This window comes from Strix aluco, chromosome 5 (assembly GCF_031877795.1).
Source record: "Strix aluco isolate bStrAlu1 chromosome 5, bStrAlu1.hap1, whole genome shotgun sequence".
Taxonomy (NCBI): domain Eukaryota; kingdom Metazoa; phylum Chordata; class Aves; order Strigiformes; family Strigidae; genus Strix; species Strix aluco.
This window is the reverse complement of record NC_133935.1, coordinates 87,577,451-87,604,822: the sequence shown is the minus strand read 5'-3', so window position 1 is coordinate 87,604,822 and position 27,372 is coordinate 87,577,451. Positions and strand designations below refer to the sequence as shown.

Below are 27,372 nucleotides of genomic sequence, written 5' to 3'. Positions count from 1 at the left end.
CCAGCATCTTGCTTTCCCCCATCCTTTCCAAACTTTCCCCGTCTCCCTTCACCATCACCAGTGACAAACAATATTATATCTGTCATGAGGAAACCTCAATCTCCACCCAACCTCACCCCACATTCTGCATTCAGATTTTGCCACTTCTGACCTCTCTCCATAGTCAATATCCCTCCTTTTCTTTCTAATCCCATGGCTAAATTCTCTTTTAGTCCCTTACTGTCTTCTGCTTAGACTGCTGTACCATCACAACCTTCCAGGATCACTCATTGAAAAGACCACTCAAGTCAAGATGCCCTTCCACCACTTTCACTGTCTTCCTACATGCTCTTACATCAAAAATACATTTCTCACCCCCACTGCATTTGTCTTTTATAATGCTGCATATTATCCAGTCCTCTCAGCTTTATTTTCCCATTTAAAAGTGTTTCACCAGTCGCTCTGATCCCTTCTTCATGTGGTCTCTGGGTGCTGTAAGACAGTTGCCAAGCTCACCTGCTAGGCTGTCTGCTTAACATGTTTTCTTGATTTGTTCTTAAAAATAAATAAATGCAATTTTGCTGGTCGTCTTTTCCAAAGATCTATTTGGTTTTTATACAACCCATCTGGCTATCTAGAAACCATCCAGCAGGCAACAGTTACATTACCAGTAAAGCTAAGTTGGTTATCAAAACCTTATGGCACATCAAACCACTCCCGATGGGTTTGATTTATGCAATAAAACACATCCTTTCCCCTCAAACACTGAATTAAAAATGCAATTTAAGTTGTCAGTAGGCTTGCAGTTTGTGGCTTCTTGCTTTCTAGGTGCAGAATAAAAAAGGGAGTTTCTGGATGCTTCCAGAAGATTTCAGATGGAAGCCAAGAGACATTCTTGCAACCTTTCCAGCAGAGCGGTAGAACATGTCCTTCCTAGAAGAGCAGTATGATGGTGTCACGGAAGTGGTAACAAGAGGAGCCATCTGGGAGGCAGCCAGAAGGGTTGAGCGTAATACGCTGCAGCTGCTCTGGCTTCGCTAACGCAGCAGGACCAAAGAGCTTAATTTCATAATCCAGTGAACAAATTAGGAGAGTGGAGTCAAAACAACCACGAATCTGTTTGAAAGTCCCAGTGGTAGGTGGTTTGCCATCAGCTGGGCAGTTAGGACTGTCGGAGCTGTGTCATGGTGGCAGGTATCTATTTATCCAGTTTGATATCCCAAGAAATGTCAGATGGATCAGCCTCAGAGTGTCCCATCTGCTCTCAGGTCCCTGGTAGTGGCTGTAAGGAAGAAGATGAGCCCTGTAAAAGGTCACGGTGGGTAATCTGTTCCAGGAACAGCCCTCATTTCGGTCTCTAGAAAACTAGAGACTTGTTTAAACCTATACCGTAGGTCTACTGTTTTGGTTGAAATGTTTCTCTTTATTTCTATCCACAGGCAATGCAGTAAAGTGACCAGCTGGTTTTGTGGGTAGGTTTTTATCTGTAAGGAATTCTGCTGTCTAGCAGTGTGTTGTGTTATGTGTCTTTCCCTTTCTGAGCCTCTGCATTTATTACTTTCTCTTTCAATTTGGTGTGCCATGAGACCTTTGTGCCATTCCTGACAAACACATGCTTTCTCACAGTCGTCTCTGATGTTTTCAGAGAGTTTTTCCATATCTCCGAGATTCAAAATTGCCGTTCTCTACATTTCCCTGAGCTCACATGGTCTGCAAAATGGGATGACTAATACCGTCTGCTGGTTAACAGGGAACAGAATTGTTTTTCAATCACATAATTAATTCAGGGGGATTCCACTTAATATTTCTGATTCTAGTTTTCCATACTATCCAGAAAACACACATTCAGAAGCTGCATTCTTTCAGCTGAAAGCTTGAATTAGTGTTCAAGCATGATTAATTTGTCCAGATCCCCTCATACCATGCTTGTTTCGTGTAACTGTGTACAGTCTTCTGCAGAGTGTTGCAATAAAAGTTGTTTGTTTTCTGAGCAGTATAAACAGCAACAACGAAGAGGGGTCCTTGGTCTCTGAAACAGGGATGGGCATTTATATTTATCTCCCTACTGTCATTGTGGGACGTGCTGCTGGCTGAAACTATGGGGTGGAGTTACCCCATAAATAGTTTATTATAGGTGGGGAGGGAAAGAAGAAAGTGCTTGCAGTCTATCTAGGTGTTTATAGGACTGAGACCATATGATATAATGTGGATACTCGCTTGTTTACAGGGAAACATCAAGTATATTGGGTCACAGCATGTCTTAATTCTCATCCTAAAATCCCACTCCTGCAAAGTGTGGTGGTATTGGTACTTTTCTGGAGGCTACTGTAGCTCCAGCAGCAAGATCCTTGTTTATTAGACTCTGTCATTGATATTAATCCAGTGAGCGCTTAAATGTCTCTTTTAAAATATAAACTACTCCATTTTGTGAAAGATATGGGCAACCTTCCTTCTGCAAGGTGGGAAGTTGCAGATAGTCACCATTAGCTCCTGCAGTTCTCCCCATGAATGAAGAGGGAATTGAGAACTCTCTTCCCAATTAATTACATCCAATGGTTTAAGAAAACAGTGTTTGAAGGGGCAGTTGCAGGCCAGCCCAAGCTTTGTAGATCTAAGTCTCAACATCAGCTAAACACCAGGCAGCTGGCAGGACAGAGCAGAGGGCTTCTTTCCATATTTCCAAGCAAGTCTCTCTGAAATGGTGGCTACAAATAGTTAAATACCCCTTCCTCTTTGTCTCCTTACAAAAAGTCCCCAAGAAGTGAGAGAGGTAGTTGGTATTTTTTACAAAACTACATCTTGTCTTTTTGCTCATGCGAAACTCTACTAGTCAAAACATGAAATAATTTGAAATCTTTGCAAATATTTTCTAATCCTGACTGGGACATCAAATGGAAACCAGTTACATCATATCCAGAAAGTACAAATTTTTCCTGCAGAATCCAAAGGAATTGAAGGCAGTTGGGTCAAGTGGGATTATCTTTATTGCTGGTGTGTAAAGCGGGGTGAGATGCGTCCTCCTCTGCTAGTAGACTTGCAAAGTCATTGACTTCCTGAGCTATTAACAGGCACAGCACAGTTTTTGGTGAGTATTGGCACCTAGTCAAACTTCTTCAGCAACCGATTCCCCACATGAGAGCCTGTGGGTAAGGGAGGAAATCTGTGTGTAAGACCAGTGTAGAGCAACTCTCAGAGCTGGAGGGATGTGGTTTTAACCCTCGATTCAGGTAATGTGGGAAAAGAAAAGTTATAGATGTCAACAAACAAAGACATGGTACTCCAAAATATAATATTTTGGTTTATTTTTTGTGTCTAATAAAACCCCATGATATATGTACATGAGCATTCATCTTTTGAAAACAACCCCACGTCCTTGCATCTTACTGAAAGCTAAAAAATTTTAAGAATATGGATAGTTTGCAAGACTGGATTCTTCACCATGACAAATAACTTCTTCCTATTATATAAACCATTCCAATATAATTTTTCTAGAGTGATTGTTCCATGGCTCAGATTTTAATCTATTTTGCCTACTTACACTATAATCACATCTGCGTGGCACTAACCCCAGAAGAAATGCCTGCTCTGTTAAATATCCTATTAAATTATAATGAATATTAGCGTATTCATTTTTAATCATTTTTATCTTGGCTTCAAACAAGACATCTCATTCCAGAAAGTACAGATTCATACAAAATAAGTCCAGTCTGGGGCTTTTCCCAAACTACTGCTCTTTGCTGCTGCTGTTTTCAGAAATCCATGTCATTCCTTGTCTGAAACCTAGTGCTCTGCAGCAGTTCATCGCTTCATCTCTGAATTTAATTCATTAATGTGACTTTGCTACCTCAAGCTGAGATCCTAACTCCAAATACTTCATTGCTGGGGGTAAGAAAGAGGGGGTTTTTTTGTATCTTGATGTTACTAAAAGGTTTAATAAGCAAAGGGGGAAGATGTAAACAAGATATGCAGAAACACAAATCCAGCGTGCAAACATAATGAGGCCAAAGACAAGAAACAAGCCTCATTACTCATGCTAATTAATGGGCTGTCAAGATACTACAGGTGACCTGGGACTTTGTGACTGGTGTGGATTCGAATCCTCGGGTCCTGGGTATTGGGGGGGTTGGTGAAACTGCAAATCGGTGAAGACATGTGCAGGGGAAGAGGATCAGGGAGTAAAAAAGGAGGAATCTCCAGAAAAGGGTAAACAAGGGGTCAGTTGGGTGTAAAACAGGGATCGTCACTGTGTCTGATGGAACCCTGTGCCTGGTCACCACAGTCTGTCTTCCTATCAAACCCTTTCTTAATTAGCTCTCTGCATAATCTCACATCTCAGGGGTGAAACGTGTTTAACCAGGAAAAAGTCTGCTCTTTCAGAAGAAATTCCTCACTTTAACCCCTCCAGCTTTATGCTTTCTCTTGCTGTTCACTCTAATGGCAACTTTTAATCTCATATTTACTTCTCTGGATCTACGCAGAAGCCCCTGACTCTGCCTGGCTGCTCAGGTTTAGCACCCCGGAAACCCACTTCACCTTCAGTTTTGGGCCCCTCACTCCAAAAAGGCCATTAAATGACTCGAGCGTGTCCAGAGAAGGGCAACGGAGCTGGTGCAGGGTCTGGAGCACAGGGCTGATGGGGAGCGGCTGAGGGAACTGGGGGGGTTTAGTGTGGAGAAGAGAAGGCTGAGGGGAGACCTCTTGGCCCTCTGCAACTCCCTGAAAGGAGGGTGCAGAGAGGGGGGATGAGTCTCTTGAGCCAAGGAACCAGCGTCAGGCCAAGAGGGAATGGCCTCAAGCTGCGCCAGGGCAGGGTCAGACTGGCTCTTAGGAAGGATTTCTTTGCAGAAGGGGTTGTTGGGCGTTGGAATGGGCTGCCCAGGGCAGGGGGGGAGTCCCCATCCCTGGAGGGGTTGAAGAGTCGGGTTGACCCAGCGCTGAGGCATCTGGTGGAGTTGGGAATGGTCAGTGTGAGGTTCATGGTTGGACTGGAGGATCTTCAAGGGCTTTTCCAACCCAGATGATTCTGCGATTCTGTAATACTTTATATCCTTGTTGCTGTTACTGAAGTTGTTACGTGTTGAACCCAAGTCAGATGAGGTCGCAGTTACACCTCTGAATGACCTTCAGGAGAAGTAGCATCTTCTTAATCCTCTTCTGAACCATGGTGTGGAGGAAGGATAAGAATATACTGTACGAGAACATTTAATAACTACCTGGGGTAACGATACAGCTCGTAGGCTACTCTATCCTCCTTACTTGTGTACCACTACTTATCCAAAAACATGGTGTAGAGAGAACCACCTATAAATACTAAGCTTGGACCTCTTAGCTGGTTTCTTCTCAGCATCTCTGCAACCCCCAGCAGGCCTTCAGGAAAGGCGTTGCTGCGGGAAGGCAACACCTTCAGTGAGGACATTTGTTACCAGTATTTTTTTCTTATAATGAAGAGAGGAAAGCAACCATCCTCCCAGCAAGGACAAGCTGTGGGTGCTTCCCCAGGAGCAGGGGCCATCTTCCTCCAGCCCCCAGCAGCAACAGGGTGTTGCTGCCGTGCTCCCCATGCTGGGCTTTTCCCCCAAACTCAACGTTAAGCTTGGCCATGGTATCAGCCACCAGCAGACAGGAGAAGATTTGCAAAAGAAAAACCAGCCTGCTCAGAAACATGGCTTTTTGCCCCAGCTTTTAGTCTGCTATAACAAGCTATTTCCTTCAACTGCTTGTAGAGGTCAATGAGAATTTCCCTACGTTCATTACAAGGGGGAAAATGTTGTTTCCTTTCCAGTGATGCAGCACCATTTGCTTTGCACAAGGCTTTTAAAGTCAAGATTTCCAACTTACCATCATTTACAGCTTTTGATAGCAAACAGAGGCAAGCTTAATACTACAAATATCAGCTGTAAAGATGAATGTACAGAAGGAATTTTCCCTACAATGTGACACAACCTGCCTACAATTTGTTACGCTGTTTGGCAGCAGACAAATGACATTATGCACAATTTTTTTTTACCGTGGGGAAAGGAAAAAGGAAACAAGGCCCATGTGTTAGACATTTATGTGCTCCCAGTGATGTCAGAAAGAGCCATACAAATCTTCCATCCTCCTTTTCATGATCAGAGAATAAAAAAATGTGAGTAGAATTAATTTTGCTTTAAGAGAAGTAACATCTGGGGATGTTATTTGCAGGCAAAAGGGGTTGTGTCCAAGCCTTCAGCTGGAAATTTTAGAACCTCATGTTTCCTCAGTGGCTGTGATTGTGGTTATTTGTTCTAGTATAAGTAACTCCTGCCTCCTAGGATCTGGTTTAATAGCATAAAATAAAGACTTGTTATGAAAATCTACTAGTTCTCTTTGAGAAAAGGCCACAGTGCTTCTCACCAATGACCTCATAAACTGAGAACTGAAATTCCCAAAAGTTAGGAAACCCAGAAGTTAAAACCCAAAGCAACTCCAAGGCAGAAAACCCCTTTTGTGGTTTCATCAGTGCTTCCCCTCTACTTCCATCACCCCAAATGAAAAAGGAGCTGTATTAAAAAAAAATCACAGCGGAGATCCCCTGTGAGGCCCTAAGCTGCCCCACCCTGTCTCTCGCCTGGATCCAGCTGGATTCCTTGGCAGCAAAGTCACACTGAAACTCCAACATGGAGCAATTTGTCTTGTCAAGTTCAGGAGCAGCTTTCAGAAAGGCAGGATCCTCTCCAGCCAGATGCTGCAAATGCAACATGAGCTCATCATACCTGTCATCAGGGTGTCCCACCGGGCAGCAAAACCACTCCATTTTGACCAATTCTACCAATTTACATCAAAAAATGGAAGTTTTCTATGTGCATCAACACGTAACAGCTACAGCAAGCATAAGCGTGGTGTATTTTAGCTTTTACGAGAAAATGGCTTTGCCTACAATGCTAAGTACTGGATCGTCTTCTTCTTCTTCTTTCTTCTTTCTTCTTCTTCTTCCACTTCTTCTTCTTCTTCTCCTCCTTCTTCTTCTCCTTCTACTCCTTCTTCTTCTTCTTCTTTTTCTTCTTTGCCTTCTTCTTCTTCTCCTTCTTCTTCTCCTTCTTCCTTTTCTTCTTTGCCTTCTTCTTTGTCTTTGTCTTTGTCTTTGTCTTTGTCTTTGTCTTTGTCTTTGTCTTTGTCTTTCTTTGTCATCTTCATCTTCTTCATCTTCATCTTCATCTTCATCTTCTTTGTTGTCTTTGTCTTCGTCTTAATCTTCTCCATCTTCATCTTTTTTCTCTTTTTTGCTTTCATCTTCATCTTCTTTGCTTTCATTTTCATCTTCCTCTTCTACTTATTATCATCATAATTATCATTATCATTCAGCATGTTTAGCTTTTAAAACTCATCTGTAACACCTATCGGATAAGGTCTTTTGCATTTATAGTCTCCTGGTGGAAAGCAGTGTCAGGTCAACCTCATTTAGGCCCTGCAGGTGTAGGTCACACTTACTTTTTCCTCTCGAAACCCTGCACCCACATTGAGCATTTGCATTCCCCCCAGCAGGGATAATTATTATCACAGCACCAGAAAACCAGCTGCTTCTTTCGTTAGAGGCTCAATATTTTTGTAGCTCCCATAAGACAAAATGTTAGCACTGTAATTTCTTGCTGGATAAGGAAAAAACTCCATCTCTTTTTTTTCAGGGCTGCATTTTCCCAGGTGCCTCTAAGCACAGTGAGCAGTACCACTTTTTTGGAGTCTGGGGCAGTGACTGCTTCTTGCCTGAACTGGCTAATAGCAGGTAAGATAAAATTAGAGCTGGGATGCCGACTTGATGGGAAACCATTCCAGTTTGCAAACCTCAGCTTTACAAATGGTTTCTAACAATCTTTTGTACTTAACGTATACAATTAGCAGGGATGAAACATACACCCAAGTGTTACTGTGAGATAAGAACATTTTGTGGTGAACTCATATCCTGGGTGGGTTATATGTGCTCGGCATGGGAACACTTATATAAGAGATGATAAGAAATTAAATAATTCCTGGATAAATCCACAAAGGAGAACAAAAGCAGATTAATTATTTAGTCTTGTACTGTTACGCTGTATAAGGCATTATTTCGGTTGCTCTTAACTGGAAAGTAAGCCCAAAGGAACATTTTTGCCCAGGACAGAGATTGCTCCTCATCCCTGGTGCTGATATCTTGAAACAAGCAGTTTGTCTCTCTTTGAAGACACTGGACTGATCTCTAGTCCTGGCCTAGAATCCAGCTTTTCTTACCCAAAAATCCCCAGTTAAAGAGTCATAGGCAATAACACAACCCTTCCATATGCTACATCCAAGGAGAAACAACCAAAACCCCAGCAGAACTCCTCAACCACTTCTGCTCAACCTTCCCAAAAGCAATACATGGTGAGATGGTGGGGGATAGCTCAACCCAAAAATTGTTTCTGAGATTTTCAAAGCAATTGAAAACAGACAACTCTTAAGCTGTTAGCTTGGACGCAGGATGGCGAAGCTCTTTGAAAATACAGAAGTACTCAGCCCTTGGTTATCTCCATGTCCTACTGCGAGGGATGCTTTAGGATCACATCCTTGTCTTGATGCATGGGAGAGGGATGAGGTGGGAAGGATCCTTTGGTGCCGTGTGTTGGGGGACAGGGCACAAAGGGCTCCCCAAGACAGGGATCAGGCAGGGCTCAGCAGGGCGATGCTAGAAATCAGCTGTTTTTTGTAGAAAGACTTCCTACTGAAAATGTGCTGTTCTCAGGCATTGTAAGTCTCCAGTTTGGCCGGTATAAACACTCACACATAGTTCTGCTTATCTTATTGAAGATTAGCATCCACAGAGCTTGTTTTTACAAGGATAAGGAGCCAACCAAGAGCTTATAGGTCAGGATTAAAGGGAGGGCAGGAACAGAGGACATTATAGCAGGGGTCTGCTACAGGCCGCCTGACCAGGAAGACCAAACAGATGAGGTCCCTCTATAGACAGATAGGAGCAGCCTCATGTTCACAAGTCCTGGTCCTCATGGGGGACTTCAACCACCCAGATATCTGTTGGAGGAACAGCACAGCAGGGCATAGGCCATCCAGGAGGTTCCTGGAAGGTCTTGATGATAACTTCCTTCTCCAAGTGATAGAGAAGCCAATGAGGAGAGGTGATGTGCTGGACCTTGTTCTCACCAACAAGGAGGGGCTGGTGAGGAGTGTGAAGCTCAAGGGCAGCCTTGGCTGCAGGGACCATGACATGGCAGAGCTCAAGATCCTTAGGGCAGTGAGGAGGGTGCACAGCAAACTCACTTCCCTGGACTTCAGGAGAGCAGACTTTGGCCTCTTCAGGGATCCGCTTGGTAGAGCACCATGGGATAAAGCCCTGGAGGGAAGAGGCGCCCAAGAAAGTTGGTTAATATTCAAGGATCACCTCCTCCCAGCTCATGAGTGATGCATTCCAACAAGAAGTCAGGCAAAAACGCCAGGAGGCTGCATGGATGAACAAGGAGCTCCTGGACAAGCTCCAACACAAAACAGAAGCCTACAGAGGGTAGAAGCAAGGACAGGTAGCCTGGGAGAAATACAGAGAAACTGTCCGAGCAGCCAGGGATCAGGTTAGGAAAGCTAAAGCCCTGATAGAATCAAATCTGGCCGGGGATGTCAAGGGCAACAAGAAAAGCTTCTGTAGGTACATCAGTGATAAAAGGAAGACTAAGGAAAATGTGGACCTTCTCCAGAAGGAAATTGGAGATCTGGTTACCTGGGACATGGAGAAGGCTGAGGTACTCAACAACTTTTTTGCCTCAGTCTTCACCAGGAAGTGCTCCAGCTGCAGTGCCCAAGTTGCAGAAGGCAAAGGCAGGGACTGGGAGAATGAAGAATTGCCCACCACTACTCCCAGAGTTGCCCACACTGTCCCTGGGGTGCTTGCCCACTGCCCAGCGCCAACCAGAGGGACCTTGACAGCTTAAGAGGTGGGCCCATGCAAAACTCATGGAGTTCAACAAGGCCAAGGGCAAGGTCCTGCCCATGGGTCGGGGCAATCCCAAACACAAATTCAGGCTGGGCGAGGAGAGGATGGAGACCAGCCCCGAAGAGAAGGACTTGGGGGTGTTAGTGAATAGAAAAACTTGACTGTGAGCCAGCAACATGCACTCACAGCCCAGAAAGCCACCTGTGTGCTGGGCTGCACCCAGAGCAGTGTGGGCAGCAGGGCGAGGGGGGGGATTCTCCCCCTCTGCTCTGCTCTCGGGAGACCCCCCTGCAGTGCTGGGTCCAGTTCTGGGGGCACCAACAGCAGAAGGACACGGACCTGCTCGAGCGGGGCCAGAGGAGGCCACGAAGATGCTCGGGGGGCTGGAGCACCCCCCTGTGAGGACAGGCTGAGAGAGTTGGGGGGTTCAGCTGGAGAAGAGAAGGCTCCGGGGAGACCTTAGAGCGGCCTCCCAGGACTGAAAGGGGCTACAGGAAAGGGGGGAGGGGCTCGTCATCAGGGGGGAGGGATAGAACAAGGGATGACGGTTTTAAACTGAAAGAGGGGAGATTTAGATGAGATCTAAGGAAGAAATTGTTCCGTGTGAGGGTGGTGAGGCCCTGGCACAGGTTGCCCAGAGAAGCTGTGGCTGCCCCCTCCCTGGAAGGGTTCAAGGCCAGGTTGGACGGGGCTTTGGGCAACCTGGGCTAGTGGAAGGTGTCCCTGCCTGTGGCAGGAGGGGTGGGACTAGACGGTCTTTAAGGTCTCTTCCAACCCAAACCATTCTGTGATTCTATTGCAAAAATCCTCACCCAGAAACAGGTATGACACGACTGGGTTTTATATGACTTTTGAAGTCTGCAGTCTGTATTTTCTTTACCAAATCCCAGTATTACTACCCTCAGCTATTTCTTGTGTAAACTGCTTGTGAACTCTAACCTGCTGACTGATTTTCATTACACTGATCATGTGAAATCCCAGCCTGTCCAGAGTACATAGATTAAAAAGTGTGCTTAATCAACAGCTATTTAAACACGGAGCCCTGGGCATCTGGGATATCACTTAACTGGTACATAACTGGTGCAACATTTTCATCTCTGTGAACGTTTCTAGTTGTGATCCTCAGGTGTGTGCACCTCGTTCTCAAGGTTTGCAGTCTGGTACTTTAGAAAGTTGCTTTTTCTAAAATACACTTGGCAGGACCAAGTGGTTTGTCAACTGGTTGCGCCACCATCAATGACTTCCCTCGGTTTTAGGGGAGGTTAATGATCTCCTTGCTGGGCACAGGGAGAGTTTACCTACTTCTCACGATGAATTGCTAACTGCCCATGAAACGTTATCTTCCAAATAACCCCTTTTCTTCCCTTTTGTAGTTATTGTGAAGCTATTTTCCAATACTCATTGCCAAGACAAAAAGACCTGCAGTCAAGAGGAAAAGGAGTGAGGCAAAGCCAGGAGTCCACCAGCAAGGAGCCGTAGGGTGGTTTTTGGAGGATTTGTTGTGAGCAGGCTCTGTGGGAGCAGTTTTTGGAGGATTTGCTTAAGCAGGCCCTGTGGGAGCAGGGTGGCCCCAGACAGGCAGCAGGTTTGAGTCCAACCGCAGGAGCTCTGCAGATCATCCAGGGCCTTGAATTTTGAGGTTTCCCTGGGGACCAGCAAGCTCCAGCTCCAGCATTGTGATATCTGCACCTCCAGATCCCCCCTCCAAGGGCAATTGCACCCTCCAGGGCACTGCATCCCCCTGGTACCCCATCCTCCCCACCCCCACTACCACATCCTCCTACTCTTAAATTTTTTTTATTGCACCCCCCAACCGAGTACCGCAGTGACCCCCCGGGTATTGCATCACCCCAGGTGCTGCTTTCTCTAGGGGTATCGCATCCCCCCCTCCCTGGGCATCACATCCCCTCTCCCCACTCCTCGGTATTGCACCCCCCCTGGGTATCTTCCCCCCCCCCCCCCCCCCCCCCCCCCCCGGTATTACATCCCCCTCCCCCAGGTATTGCATCCCCCCCAGGGATCTCATCCCCCCCCGAGGTGATGAATCCCCCCATCCCCCGGTATTGCATCCCCCCCCGGTATTCCATACCCCCCCTCCCCAAGGTATTACACCCCCCCGGGTAATGCACCCCCCCTTCAAACCCCTGGTATTGCATCGCCCCTGGATATCTCCCCCCCTCCCCGGTATTGCACACCCCAGGTATTCCCCCCCTCCCCTCCCCCGTAATACATCCCCCCCCCCCGGGTATTGCACCCCCCAAGCATCTTCCCCCCGCCCCCCCGGTATTACATCCCCCTCCAGGTACTCCATCCCCCCGGGCATTGCACCCCCCCTCGCGTACCGAATCCCTCTCCCGGGCATTGCACCCCCCCGGGCTCCCCATCCCGGCAGGACCTCCCGGTCACCCGAGGCAACAAGCGAAAGCGAAAGCGAAAGCGCTTCGAGCCACGCCGGGCATGGCCGGTGGCGGCGGCGGGTGGCGGCGGGGCAGAGCCGCGGAGCCTCCGCGGGAGCCCTGAGCCCCCCGCCCGGCCCCGGGGCCGCCGCCGTCCCATGGCGGGGCCGCTGCTGCCGCTGCTCTGCGGGACCGTCGCCCTCCTGATGCCCTGGGTCGCCGCTGATACCGGTAAGTGGGGCTTCGCCGGGCTCCTCGGCTCGCCGCCGGTACGCCCGCTCCCTCCCCGGGGAGACAGAGCTGCGCCCCGGGGTGATTGAGCTGCGCCCCGGGGTGACCGAGCTGCTCCCCGGGGTGCCCACGCAACTCCCTGGGGTAGCCGAGCTCCCACTCGGGGTCTCCACGCTGCTCCCCGGGGTGCCCACGCTGCTCCCTGCATGCCCACACCTCTTTCTGGGTGACCCATGCCCACCCCTGGGGTACCCACACTGCACCCTGGGGTACCCTCGCTGCTCCCTGCATGCCCACCCCTGGGGTACCCATGCACCCCCCTGGGTTACCTATGCTGCACCCTGGGGTGCCCACGCTGCTCCCTGCATGCCCACACTCCCATGTAGGTGCCCCATGCCCACTCCTGGGGTACCCACACCACTCCCCGGGGTGCCCATGCTGCTCCTTGGCATGCCCACACCCCTCTCTGGGTGACCCATGCCCACCCCTGGGTTACCCATGCACTCTCCTGGGTTACCCATGCAGCACCCTGGGGTACCCACGCTGCTCCCTGCACACCCACACCTCTCTCTAGGTGCCCCATACCCACCCCCGGGGCACCCATGCCCACCCCCAGGGCACCCATACTGCACCCTGGGGTGCCCACGCTGCTCCCTGCATGCCCACACCCCCCTGTAGGTGCCCCATGCCCACTCCTGGGGTACCCATGCAGCACCCTGGGGTACTGACGCTGCTTCCTGGGGTGCCCATGCTGCTCCTTGGCATGCCCACATCCCTCTCTGGGTGTCCCATGCCCACTCCTGGGGTGCCCACACTGCTCCCTGCATGCCTACACCCCTTTCTTGATGCCCCATGCCCACCCCCAGGGCACCCACACTGCACCCTTAGGTGCCCAGGCTGCACCCCTGTGTTCCCCTTGCACCTCCCCGGGTGCCCCCCTCCCTCCCCACGTGCCCACACCACCTCCCCACCAGCATCCAGGGAGGCTGGGGGTGATTTTTAGGGTCCGTGTGATGGACCCACGGGAGCTGCATCACTGTGGGATTTCACCCTGGGTGGGGTCTGTGGGTTTTCCACGGGATTATGACTTGGCCACGGCCGAGCATCGCCACCAGACCGGGAATGTTGCATTGTGTCTCGCCTTTCCAAAAGCACAAAACCACAGAATCATTCAGGTTGGAAAAAACCTTGAAGACCATCGAGTCCAACAGTTCTCCCAGCAACAAGCCCAGCACTAACCCACGTCCCCAAGTGCCACGTCTATGTGTCTTCCAAATACCTCCAGTGTTGATGACTCCACCACTTCCCTGGGCAGCCTGTTCCAGCACTTGACAACCCTTTCAGGGGAGAAATTGTTCCTAATATCCAACCTAAACCTCCCCTGGTGCAACTTGATGACATTTTCTCTCATCCTGTTGCTTGTGGGGAGAAGAGACCGACCCCCACCTCGCTCCAACCTCCTTTCAGGCAGTTGCAGAGGGCCATGAGGTCTCCCCTCAGCCTCCTCTTCTCCACACTAAACCCCCCCAGTTCCCTCAGCCGCTCCCCATCAGCCCTGTGCTCCAGACCCTGCACCAGCTCCGTTGCCCTTCTCTGGACACAGCAGCTTCAGGAAAAATCACCATCATGGCTCAGCATGGACGGGGAGCCACTGGCTGCAGCAGCAAGACCATGAGGAAATACTTAATTAACTGAAAATACGGGAATTGAGAAAGATTTATGTGGAAGCGCAGGAAATAGCACTGGAAGGGACTGCAAAAGTTCGGGATGGCTTTAGCTCTGTCCCTTCTCCTGGCTCCTGTCTGCTGTCGAAGCTGCAACGCCCTAGAAAATGAATTTATTCCTATTTCCAAACAGCTGGTGGAGGCAGTGAGGGCTGTAAACTGACTGCAGTGGAAAAAACAAGGCAGAAGAGCTGCAGGCACTGCCAAATGCATCTCAGGAACGGGCTAAAAATATTTCCCTGAAGGCAATACTCTCCCACAGCCCCAGCCCTGACCTGCAGGCATTCCTGGTAGCGCTGATGCAATCAGGACCGTTGTGTGAGGCAGAAAATGTGGTTATCTGGGGTGTTAGAGAACAAGAATAATATTTATCTTTTTCAATTCAGTTGATGGATAATTCAGGAAGTGCCACAGCCCCTCTGTGCCGGCCGTGCCGATGCATCCCACAATGCTGACACTGGGCATCACGTCCTCTCCTGCTTTCCATCCCTGGCACAGCTGGTCCATTGTAAATATTTTTCAGTTAAACTATGAAAAAGTTGTATTTATTTCTGTGATTTTGGTGTTTCTCATGAATTCTACAATTCTTGGGCACAGACTCTTAAAATTTCTCTTTTCTCCACTTTTTTTTTGGCTTACGGTTTTTAAACTGCTAGCGGAAAATGAGCACTGTTCTGGCCCTTTTGCTGATAATTTTCTATGAAAAATAGTCAAGTTTTCCCGATGTGGATTCTCTAGTGTCTAGTTGTGGTTGTGCAGCCCCCTGCAGCCCCGTGAAGCTGGAGGGGGACATCTCCACGATGTGGGATGACAGCACACGGCAGCATCTCCATCCCAGGACTCACCCTGGCCACGTGCCTGGTGCCTGCGTGGTCTGTCCCAACGTGCTGGGACAAGCTGACCCTCTCTGGCGTCATTTGAGGTCGCTGGTGAAGAAAGCCAAAAAAACCAAACCGAAAACATGCGCTTAATTCATGCCAATACAAAAAAAAAACCTGAATAATGCGCACGTGTGTCAACCTGGAAATTTAATAACAGTGGGCTGCAGGAATTCGGATGGAAATAAGGCAGCTGGAGGTATTTTCCCAGGAAGGCTGGTACCCGGCACCATGGTTTGGGAGGTCAGTTAATGATGCGATGAGTCTTTGAGCACTGATATGTCAGTGGGAAAACTCGACCACAAAGCTCAGAGAGAGCGGAGACAAGCGGAGAGATGCTTTTGGCCATCCTGGGAGAGTCTTGTGAACTTTTCCTTGCATTAAATGGGAAAATAGAAGGCAGATGTGGTTTTTTTTCTGCGTGCAAGTCTCTGGCTGGTGCCCAGATCCAGGGGATTTTATCAATCTGCTTCAATAAAAAAGCAAATAAGAGAGGGAGAGGTTTGTTACCGCAGATCTTGCTTGGAAGCAAGAGTTTATCACGGTCACGGCTCTCCCCATCCATCCATGTTTACATTATTTCCAATTCAGTACAAAGGTATAAAAGCAAACGTAAATCTTGGCCACACATCTCCAGGGTTGTAACAGCACCAGAAATCTGAATCCCTAAAGATTTCCTCCCCTCTTCCCCCTTGGCACGTGTTTTGTCTCAGCAAACGAACTGAAATCCGTGCAGTGATGGTGTGAGATGCCGGGGTCGTGATCCTGGAGAGCAGAGACACCAGGGTCTTGTCATCGAAGGACTTGGGCGTTTTTTGGAAGAGGAGATTATTTTACAATCAAATCAACCAGAAAAAAAGTGCTTCAATGGGATTAGGATGACAAGATTAGGTTTAAAAACTGAAAGACGTAAATGGGCCTCGCGTGTCCTTGTTTTTTTGATGTTTCTGGCTGGATTTCTTGCTGCACTCCCTTCGCAGACTTGGCTGCAGGTTGTCTTGGCACTGGAAGGGCTTTTCATTTCTTTTGTGGCACGGCTTCAGGTCTGGCGACGTGTGAGGGCATTGCAAAATGGCCCATGGCGTTTCCTCGAAACACTCCCAGAAATTTTGCTGCCACCTTGAGAGGAGGCTGAGAACCAACGTGCTCAGCACACACGTGGCTGCCACATCACTCATGCCCTCTGGGCACAGCGGCTGCAGCTCTTTGGGGTGACCCAGGGGACACGCACGGCCCCACCAAAACGGGGCAGCCCCCTGCCCTGGGATGTTCTGGGGATAGATAACGGATTGGGGCAGGAGATTTTTAAGATTTTTATCTCCAGGTGTTTTGGGTGCCTGGGGGAGCACATTGTGTCCCCACTGCCACCATGCTCCTGTCCCCATTGTCCTCCTGTCTCCACCGTGCTCCTGTCCCCATTGTCCTCCTGTCCCCACCATGCTCCTGTCCCCATTGTCCTCCTGTCCCCACCGTGTTCCTGTCCCCACTGCCATCACACTCCCGTCCCCATCACCAGTGCATTCTCACCCCTGGTGTGCTCCTGGTGTCATTCTGTCCTGGCCATGCATTGACTTGTCCTGGCCGTGCATCACATCCTGGCTGCACATCACTCCATCCCAGCCATGCATTGCTCCATCCCGGCTGTATATATTATTTCTTTGCAGAAGGGGTTGTTGGGCGTTGGAATGGGCTGCCCAGGGCAGGGGGGGAGTCCCCATCTCTGGAGGGGTTGAAGAGTCGGGTTGACCCAGCGCTGAGGGATCTGGTGGAGTTGGGAACGGTCAGGGTGAGGTTCATGGTTGGACTGGAGGATCTTCAGGGGCTTTTCCAACCGAGATGATTCTGTGATTCTGTGATTCTGTCTGTTGTTCTATCCTGGCTATATATTGCTTCATCCTGGCTGTGCATCGCTCCATCCCGGCCATACATCACATCTTGGCCATGCATTGCTTCATTCCGGCCATGCTTTGCTCCATCCCAGTCGTATATTGCTCCATCCCAGCCATGCATCGCTCCTTCCCCGCTGGGGACCACTCCAGCTTGGCTGTAAGTTGCTTTATCCCCGCTGTGCATCTCTGCATCCCGGTGCTGGAGCGTCACCTCTCCGCAGCGATGCGTGTCAGGAGACAGGAGCTGGCAGCGGCCGGGGTTGTGGGTCCAGGCATGGGCACCGTCTTGAGGCAACGAAGAAACTTTCTCCATTGCACCAGAGAAAAGAAGTGAAATTCTAACATCCTCTTGTGAAATCGACCTCAAATCAAGGCCAAAGGGGAAGCACAAAAGCCGTAACTCACAGGTCATCACTGCCCCATCGCCTGGCCATGTGATGCTCAGATTTCAGCTGCCTCCGGGGCTGTGGGCTGCAGCGTCCTGGAGGGAGAAAACCCCAGGGAGTAGCTGGCGGAATCACACAGCGCCTGGAATTCTTCATGTCCAGCTGCAAAATGAGCAGAGAAAAAAAGAGGGCAGTGAGTGCAGCTGAAATGCAGCAGCTGGGGGCAGGATGCCGCCGGGACGGTCGCTGCAGGGGAATGAAGTTCTGTAAAAAGTCTTCAGCGACCAGAGGAGCTGCTCTAAGTGACCACAAATGTGCCAGAAATGGAGCTTTCCCCTTCTTCGTCCCCCGTGCACAGGCACAACCAGCTCACCGCTGTCTTTTTGCAGGCTGGCTGAGGCTTTCCCAGCCCCGGGGCAGCACTGATACTCCATTCCCACACCCAGGCAGGATTTGACCCCCTCTGGGTGCCGCTCAGCACAGCGAGCTGGGGCCAGAAGGTGCTTAATCTCCCTGAATCTTTTTTTTTTTTTTTTACCCTCTCCTCCAGCGCCAGTGCGATGCAGCCGCCCCAAGGACGTGGCCAACGCGCACATCGACGTGGACGACAACGTGCTGCTCAACACCCGCCTGCGCTACACCTGCAACCCGGGCTACAAGCGCAAAGCCGGTACCTCCAGCCTCATCCAGTGCGTCCTCCCTGAGGGGTCCAGCGAGCCCGACTGGACCCAGACCACGCTGAAATGCATCCGTAAGCCCTCGCTCGGCAGCTGGGACGTGATGGGGACAGGGGTCGGGGGACACCTCCATCACCGGCATGGCGGAGGAGGATGAGGGGTGGCCTGGGTGCTGTTCTTGATGGTGTTTCCACGTTGTGTCTTCCCAAAGGGGACCCAGCTCTACCTCCACAAACACCCAGCCCTGAACTCCCGACCACGCTGCACACCGAGAGGACCGAGAGGGGTGAGGAAGGGGCAAACGCAGCCTATAGGGGGTTGGTTTGGGGCCACTGTGACCGTCGTCGCGGCAAAGCCACCACCGCCATGGTGTGGAAAGCAAAGTATTTGAATTGCATGATTGAGGAGCGGCTGAGGGAACTGGGGGGGTTTAGTCTGGAGAAGAGGAGGCTGAGGGGAGACCTCATGGCCCTCTGCAACTCCCTGAAAGGAGGGTGCAGAGAGGGGGGATGAGTCTCCTGAGCCAAGGAACCAGCCCCAGGCCAAGAGGGAATGGCCTCAAGCTGTGCCAGGGCAGGGTCAGACTGGCTCTTAGGAAGGATTTCTTTGCAGAAGGGGTTGTTGGGCGTTGGAATGGGCTGCCCAGGGCAGGGGGGGAGTCCCCATCCCTGGAGGGGTTGAAGAGTCGGGTTGACCCAGCGCTGAGGGATCTGGTGGAGCTGGGAACGGTCAGGGTGAGGTTCATGGTTGGGCTGGAGGATCTTCAAGGTCTTTTCCAACCAAGATGATTCTGGGATTCTGTGAATTAATTCCATTGCATGAAATGATGCCATTTTGTAGCTGTATCGCCCCTGCCTGAATCGGGCACGAGGCTGAGCACCAAAATAACAGCACTGCCTGGAGCATGCCTGACCGCAACCTTAAATTGAAAGGTTTTACACCATTTCCCCCAGCAGAATCCACTGATACCAACCCGACCTCCAGCCCCTCTCCAGCAGCAGCACCTGGGCTGCCCGGAGCTGCCAGCCAGTCGCCCGTGCCACCAGCCCCTGATGGGCCACCACCGGAGCTATCCATGCCACCGGAGACGCCCCCAGCACTGGAGACACCCACACCAGGAGAGGGGACAGCCCAGGGGACATCTCTGGGGACAACCCCACTGCCCCCCACCCCTATGGACCACGCTGCAGGTCAGGCTGCCTCTTCCACCAACAGGGCTGGTTTCAACGGGCAAAGACTCTTTTACTTTTTCAATACATTTTTCCCTTGTTTCCAACCCTCTCTTTAGTGAGGGTCCCCCCAGCCTCCCTCCTTTTCCTGGCTTTGCAGCTAAAAAAAATCTCCATTTCTCTTTACTTTTCAGTTTCCACCCAGATCCTGGCCCCTTCCATTGGTAAGCCGGGCAAAAAGCTTATTTTAGCAAGCAGGGTCTTGTTTTCTTTATTTTTTAGCCTAAAAGCTCACCTTGGGGCTGTGGGAGGTTTATGCCGTGGTCGAGGGCAGTGCCTCCAAGGGAGGAAGGGTGCAGCACCCAAATTTCTTCCCCGGGGTGGGGAGGGCACCTTGTGAACGTGCACAAAGTGTTTTCAGCTTTTTGGGGAGCTGTTTGGTCCCTCGGCTGTGCATTGGAAGATGCTTGTGACGAGCCAAATCTCTCCCGCAGGGCTCTCGGTGCTGGTGGTCGCTGGCATCGTGGCCTACTGCTGCTGGAGGATGAAAATGTAAGTGTGTCGAGCCCCATGAGGGCTTTCCACCCCGGTGATGAGTTGTCCTCAGTCTCTGCACTTTCCTGAAAGCCAGGAAAAAGGCCTTTGGGTGCTGTTGACGCTCCTCTCCCCTCTGCAGGCGCGTGAGGCCGGACTATGCGGCTGTGGCCATCCCCATGGTGGCTCGTGCTGCTGAGAACGAGGAGATGTCACGGCCCGGTGTCTTGCCCACGGGCTGAGCACCCACCACCAGGCAACTCGGTGCACCCGCCAGCCTGGAGGATGCTTGGGGCTCCCACGGAAAGACGGATGCTTCCCCAAGCGGCGGTGGCGCGTGGCAGAGCGCATCCCAGTCCCCAGCCGCCCTCCGCACCGGAGCATCCTCGCCCCAGGCACACGCAGCTGCTCTTCCCAGCGTGAACAAGTGACTTTTGTGGGTGAGACTGCTCCAGCACCCAAAGGTGAGCGGGTGGGTGAGCCCTGCGAGGACCCCAGGGTGGTCTGGAGGTGGTGGATGTTCTGCGTCGGGAGCTGGAATTCAGAGGAGGTGGTCCTGGGGGTGCTGGTGGGTGGCAGGGAGTGAGCTGGAGATGTTTGGGGTGCAGGGAACAGGGTTTGGGTTCTGGGGGGTGAAGCTGGGCTGCCCTGTCCTGAGTAGCACCCATTCCCTGGGCAGGAGCACAGCCAGCTGGACACCAGCCCCAGCCCTAGAGCTGTTTTGTCCCCAAACTGCCCCCAAAACCCAGAAAGCAGCGCTGAGCATCCCTCCACCGCGTCCTCACCCCCTTCCTGCTCTCTTCCAGCCAGCCACTGGTACTCCCTTGACCACAGCCAAGGGGGCCGGCGCTGTCCCGCCGCGGTTGGCACCTCGTCCATGGCTCAGGGATCCTTCGGAGGCACTTTCAGCGCCAACCCCAGGTGCCCACCGGCTCCGGCCGCTCGCAGGGGACCACAAGCAGGAGCGATTTCACTACAGACACTGACAAAGACTGAAGGCAATAGCACAACTTCGGAAATATTCTTCTGTGTTTTCCCTTCATCCATTGTTGGTTGTTATCCACTCGTTTCCCCATTGCTACAGAACAGGCAGCTTTATACTGATGCCTTTTTACGTATAAATGTGTATATATTGTGTATATAATTGTGTATAAAGCAATGCACACACAGCAGTTGATTTTTTGTCTGGGCGGGCGATGCGGGGAGGCGAGCGGGGATAGACAGGAGCTGGGGTGGGGTGAAATCCATCTCCGCAGCAGCGAGGGCTTTGCGGTTACACCCAACGTTCACGTCTGGGCTAAAGTTCTGCCCGCGTTTAGGTGAGCGGAACAGAGAGAGTCTTGCTGGAGTCGGTACCTCAAAAGTGAAAGGAGAGGCAGGGAAGCGGCTGCCCTTCAGTGAATTAACTGTGGAAATCAACAGGATGCACGAGCTTCCTCCAGCACACACCGCTCACGGCTCTGGGCAGATCTCTTCTGAAATTGTTTCAGTTTTGATCTCCACATGACACAGGCTCCGGTACAACGAGCCATGGTGTCTTCAAACGGAGAGCGTAAGCCACCATCTGATTTACAAGAACCATTACGCTGCGTGCACCACTGTGATGGCTGGTAAATAAGAGCAACCCAAGACGACTCCTTAACAGAAGGGAAGAGGAAAAAGAAAGCACTAAGGCTTTTTGTTGTTACAGATTTAATTTCAGCATTAAAAACGCTCTCCAGTTTGTCTCTGAATTAGACTGAAACCAAACCAAAGCAGTTCTTCAGACGCTGCCTCTCTCTTCCCTTATGGTTTGCTGCAGGGAGAAGGGAAACAGAGTTTGGGGAAACCCCTTGGCTGCCAAGTAAGGAAATTAATTCAGCTGGGAGAGATTAATAAAAAAGTCCATTTTCTGGGATTGAAGTGTTTCTTTGGGTACTTTACTGTGTTGCGTTTTCTTTTCCAGTAGACCAGAGGGATTTTACCGAGGATGACATCATGGAATAGGCAGGGATAGCCTGGCAGTTTGGTCACTGGAGGTGTTTTCCTGGTGACAAAGGTAATGGAGGGGTAATGCTCAAAAAACCCCAAAACTGTCCCGTCTGATACAGTTTATATGGTGCATATTGTTGCATGCAGAGATGCAGCACTAGCCATGCCCAGCAGCTCTTGGAAGGCTGGAGAAAAGGTCTCACACCTCCTTGCAGAGAGCCTGGAGGATTCCTCTTGGAGTTGGTCCAAAATCCTGCTCCAATATCCACCCGATTTTGGAGCTGGGATGTGACATCAGGCCTTGTCCCGCAGCCAGGAGGGCTCTGGGGTGCAGTCAGGTCTCTGGGGAGCTGGAAGGCTTCGTTAAAGCTGGGTGGGCTGTTCCTGAAACGCTGGGAGAAAGGTGAGCGGTGCCAGAGAGCCAAAGCGCTGCTGCGTGCAAGCGTGGCAAAGGTAGCCACCTGCATCCTTGCTGCCATTGCTCTGGGGAGGGAAAGAGAGGAGATTTAAGAGAAGAGGAAGGCTGGAGGAAGGCTTCCAACCTCAGGCAGAACACTCTCACATCCGTGGAAGAGAAAAAGCATTTCCTGCCATCTCCTTTGAAAGGAAATCCCTTAAGGGACAGATTGTTCAATAGCTGCAACAACTAAAATGTGCCTGTGGGGGTTTTTGCTGGTGAAGGACAAGGCTTTGGCTGTCTCTGCTGCTGATGGCTCTGAGCTAGGGTTGTTTAGTCTAGAGCTGGGCAGGGTTTAGTCTGGAGAAGAGGAGGCTGAGGGGAGACCTCATGGCCCTCTACAACTCCCTGAAAGGAGGGTGCAGAGAGGGGGGATGAGTCTCTTGAGCCAAGGAACCAGTGCCAGAACAAGAGGGAATGGCTTCAAGCTGTGCCAGGGCAGGGTCAGACTGGCTCTTAGGAAGGATTTCTTTGCAGAAGGGGTTGTTGGGCGTTGGAATGGGCTGCCCAGGGCAGGGGGGGAGTCCCCATCCCTGGAGGGGTTGAAGAGTCGGGTTGACCCAGCGCTGAGGGATCTGGTGGAGTTGGGAACAGTCAGTGTGAGGTTAATGCTTGGACTTGATGATCTTCAAGGGCTTTTCCAACCTGGATGATTCTGTGATTCTGTGGTTCTATGAGCCATCTGCTCTCTCCTGTCCTGGACACGGAGCTCCCACCGATTTACCGTGTGTTCAGTGGGGGAGCTCAGCCTTCACCGCACCCTCTGGGCAAGGATCCACCCCAGTGCCAGAAGGTGGGATCAAAGCTGAAACTGGACCCAAACGTCAGATTGTCACTGGGGTGAGGGGTGCTCTGCTAAGCCCACACAGATGTTCCACGGCCTCAACAGAGGCTCTAAGAGTCAGATATGGGATCTGACACAACAAAACCCCCAAACCGTCCCCACCTGAGGCCACAACTAGTCTCAGAAGGGAGGTGAAGGCATGAGTTGATCTGTGGGAACTGCAACACCACCTCGAAGTGGGAAGTGACCCCCAATTAGGAGCCGGGGCTGTGAGCAGAAGCAAAGGGCCAGGGAGCCGTGGGCTATGGGATGCTTCCTGCTCACTTCCACCAAAGCTCAACACTCAGGATGTCCCTCCCTGGTGCGACAGCTCAGAACAGTCACAGCACACAGCTGCCCCGCAAGCCACTGGAGCGGCTGGTGAAGGCTCCTGATTCAGAAATGTGATCTCAAAAGCCCAGGGAGGGGACGTACGTGAGTCAAAGGCAGCTTCTTCACAACCAGCCTGGAGTTGGGCTGTAGCGTTCCCGTACACTGTGGCACAGAACAAGCTATAGCGGCCCTGTCCTTTGCAGCCTCACTCATCAGCTCCACTCGAAGGAAACCCTCCTAAGAAACAAGAAAAAAAAACAGGAACAACACCACTCAGAAGGAGCTGAGATACTGGAACGGGTTGTTTCATATTTTTATTTACCCCCTGGGAAGTGACTTGCAACATTATTGTTTTTAAAATACAAACCAAAAAATCTCCAACCCCCTGGTGACAAAAATCAAGCAGAAAACAGCAGCAGCTCATGAGGAAGTGAATAAGAGCTGGAAACCACTGCAGACAGAGAAAAGGGAACCGACACGCTTGCACTGAGATAATAAGTCAGGTCCTGCGGAAGACAACACCCAAATGCAAGGACTGAAAAAATAAGCAATGCTGCAACCTTGTGTCTTGCTGCTGCTGAAATCACGGTATGGAACAGTGTGAACTGAGGAAAAAATGTGTCCTCAGCTATTTTGGTCTATGCCAGCACAAGCCAGGGCACAGTCCATGCTCAGCATAAATCTTAGGATCAAGCTGAATCTTACTATAATCTTCTTTTATGCTTCTCTACCAAACACCCCTCCTCCAAACATAATAATCGGAGATGAGCAGATTTTACGGGTAGTGGGTGCCGACTCTCCCAGCACTTTTTTAAATTGACAGCTGCCCATCCTGCCCGAGACATCATCGCTTGCAGAGCTGCCTCGAAACTCCAAATCCTAACGGGATTCCCAGCAGTGTGGCTGGGAGTCTGCCCTCCCTGGATGTCTGCTCTGCCTCTGGAGCACTCACACAGAGGCTGAGGAACTGCTGCAGTCCACACGCGACGGTGGCTTGTTTTAGTGCAGGTATCAGGACCCTAAATTACCCCACTCGAGGATTTGCTTACCTTGGAAAGATTTCACTTACCCCAGCCAATGCTAAAAGGTATTCCAGGGACTTTGACATTAGCAAACACTTCTTTGCACGTGTCACTGCTACATAGAGCAGGTTCCATTCATCCTCAGGATACATGTCTAGGGTGGAGAAAAGACCATGCATAGCTTTAGAGAACAAGAATGAACAGCTCTGCCATTCTACTAATGCTTCAGCTAGTATTTCTGGGAGGTGCTGCTCCGGGAGAGCATGAACTTGCAGAGCAGCACAACTGTGCAGCACCCTCCTGCGTTTGCTGTGCAGTTCCTGCCACCACCGACAGCTCCTGCCTCATTCCATCTTCCTCCCTCAAAGGCAGGACTCTACACGCCTAGAGAAGCAGCTCACTGCTATATGTTTTCCCACCTCCCAGGCACAGGTTTGGCACTGGGGAGCTTCTCAGCCTCTAGATTCACTGCAAGCTCCTCTCTGCTCACTGGGAAGAGACGGGCTCTTCCAAAGCATGAACTGTGGCACTTAAGCAAAGCTCAGTCTTTCCCAAGTGTGGAGTTGGTCTTTCTCTGTTGTTAGACGGCTACGAGCTGGGCTGCAGGAATATTCCCCTACCTCACTGTGAAGGAAACTACAAGATCAAGAATCACTGGCACATGCCACCACCGAGAAGCTCGGGGGACAAGGGCTGGCAGCACGCTTTGCTTTCCTGCTTTCAGAGCAGGCTGGGTACCACACACAGCCGTTCCCTTACCGATACTGAAGTTAGTTACTCTCTGGTGATCACCGCTGCGAGATGGCACTTTCACAAAGTCATCTGCAATCAGCACCGTATCAAACTCCAGACCTTTGGCTTGGTGGACAGTACCTATTATGTAATCTGTAACCCGTGCACGTGGGGAACAAGAAGGAAAAATAAGGGAAAAGATGAGTCATCGCAGCAATAATGATATTTTTAATTTCACGAGGCACCAAGTCAAATGAAATGATTTCATTCTGCATTCATTTCACCTCTCCCCAAATACAAATCAGAAGCAAAGTACCTCCACTGGGAATCTAGACTGCTGAAAACAACTTCCCTGCCAAGGAAAATACCCGGTTGGCAGCAGCCTGAGCCTCAGCCCCAACTCCCAAACAGGAATTCTCTTTATCTGATGAATTTTTATCGTGATTGCTTTGTCCCTTCCCCAAATTTTAGTCAGCAAGTTGCAGGGCAATTCCAACAGGACTCCCAAAAAGCAGGACAAAGTCCTAAGGCTTTCCAACTGTAGGAAATAGTTGACCGACTTGATCCAAACTTAGTCTTTTTGCAGAACAAGGTGGATTCAGCACTGAAGCTCGATTGAAAGAAGACCCGAATTTGCTCCCCTATCAAAGACACAGCTTGGCTTTACCTGCCACAGCTTGTTGTCGCACATGGCTGCTCTGAATCTTCTGCACGAGCTCAGGGATCCGCTCTCTATATTTCTCCACTAATGCAATCTTCACTTCCAGGTCTTTGTCATCGATGCGCTCTGCATAATCCCTGAAACCGATGAAGCCCTCAGTTTCTTCCCATTTTTTGATAAAGGAGTCCTTTATAACAAGATTTGCTGAAAAAGAAAGTAGCAGATGACATGAGTTTATTTGACAGACACATATAATGGCATATTTAAATTCTAATCAAATTTCAAAGTATTAGGGAAGGCAAGCATGGGGCAGTGGATGGATTGTTGCTGTGGGATGTCAGGGCTTGGGATATACTCCTCGCTCTGTGATCGGTGGGTTTTGCTCAGGATTTTTTCTTTACTGATGCAAAACACCCTCAAATGCTTTCATCAGAGTGGGTAGTTTCACAAAACAGCTTCACTTTGAGATGCAGCACTGGTGTACGATGGAGGGTACAGAAGTTTAAGGAGCTCAGGAGAGAGCGGTTGGCAAACATGCCCCGAGCTCACCCATTTCTAGAGCACGTGTCCTAGAAAGTCTGCACAACCTTCATCCCCAGAGATATTCAGAAATCGAAGGGAAAAGACTCTGAGCAGTCTGAAAAGTTTCTAACATGACTTCAGAGCAGCTGGAGCCAGGGCTCAGGGCAGAAACAGCCCCAGGGCCCTTCCAACCTGCGTTATTCTCTCTTTTTACCCAGTTGGCGAGGAATTTTCCTGGTAGCTCACCTTCCAAAGAACCAGTAACAACACCCATATAATCAATCACTTGTGGCAGTTCAGTAAGTCCTTTGTTTGTCTCTGTGCCCCATATATAAGCTATATATAACAATACTTGTCTACAGCTGCCATAAAATTTTAAATGAATGATTTACTTCCCAAATGATATCCATCAGTGAAAAGAAAGCATGTCATAGAGGAATCAGCACACCAGGTTTAAAAACAAAATAGGAAAAGCCTAAGAAAAATGAAAAATGAAGTAAAATCAGAAAACATAGCGGAAAAAAATCCCAATTTATGAGTTTACTGGGCTCTTGCCCTCAACATAAGGCATCGCAGCAGAAAGCTGGGGAGGACTACATGACACAGGCCCCACAATTTCAGCATTTCTGGTATTAACACCAGCCACTGAAGCAGCCAAAATAGCACAGCCCATGACACTACCATTGAGAAGTCAGATTTCAACAGATAACTGCATGAGGAAATACAAAATAAAACACCAAGAAGCGTGTTGTTTTCCATCACTGCAGCAAAAACTAAAATGTCTCTGCTGCTGGAGGGAGGATCACAGGGAGAAGGGTGAGGATGTACTCACCTTTTTTCCGTTCATCTGCGGGTTGACTGAGTTTCCAAATATCGTGAATTCTCTCCAGGCCAAAACGGTCAAGCCCCTAAAACAAACAACAATTCATCTTAATATACAGGCTAGCAGGGCCTGGTGGTTAGTGGTGGTGAGAGGGAGGGAAAAAGAGAAATGTGCTGAAGATGCAGGGCTGGTTTCCTGAAATCTCTGGAGCTGTAGCACAACCAAAGGCAGCTGAAAAAGCAATGATCCAGCCCG

General features: G+C 50.2%; 2 protein-coding genes across 6 annotated transcripts in view; one reads left to right on the top strand and one right to left on the bottom strand.

Moving 5' to 3' along the window:
- The first annotated feature begins 11,929 nt into the window (after nt 1-11,929).
- Nucleotides 11,930-20,056, top strand: IL15RA (interleukin 15 receptor subunit alpha). Its single transcript, XM_074825919.1, has 9 exons — nt 11,930-11,949; nt 11,993-12,089; nt 12,192-12,516; nt 17,944-18,144; nt 18,282-18,356; nt 19,027-19,260; nt 19,434-19,463; nt 19,734-19,791; nt 19,916-20,056. The coding sequence occupies exons 1-9, from the start codon at nt 11,930-11,932 to the stop codon at nt 20,013-20,015; spliced, it is 1,140 nt and encodes a 379-aa protein (XP_074682020.1). The 3' UTR covers nt 20,016-20,056.
- The window catches only part of FBH1 (F-box DNA helicase 1), a 32,613-nt gene continuing 24,735 nt past the window's right edge, over nt 19,495-27,372 (bottom strand). For 4 of the 5 annotated variants that reach the window (XM_074828110.1, XM_074828109.1, XM_074828113.1 and 1 more), the window contains 6 exons: nt 27,127-27,202; nt 25,779-25,976; nt 25,139-25,264; nt 24,427-24,533; nt 23,460-23,594; nt 20,785-22,227 (listed from right to left, as the gene is read on the bottom strand). In XM_074828110.1, coding sequence (XP_074684211.1) covers nt 22,108-22,227; nt 23,460-23,594; nt 24,427-24,533; nt 25,139-25,264; nt 25,779-25,976; nt 27,127-27,202 — 762 coding nt within the window. In that variant the 3' untranslated portion in view covers nt 20,785-22,107. Of the gene's footprint in view, nt 22,228-23,459; nt 23,595-24,426; nt 24,534-25,138; nt 25,265-25,778; nt 25,977-27,126; nt 27,203-27,372 lie in introns of all 5 variants that reach the window. The other variant, XM_074828112.1, reaches the window with a different exon arrangement.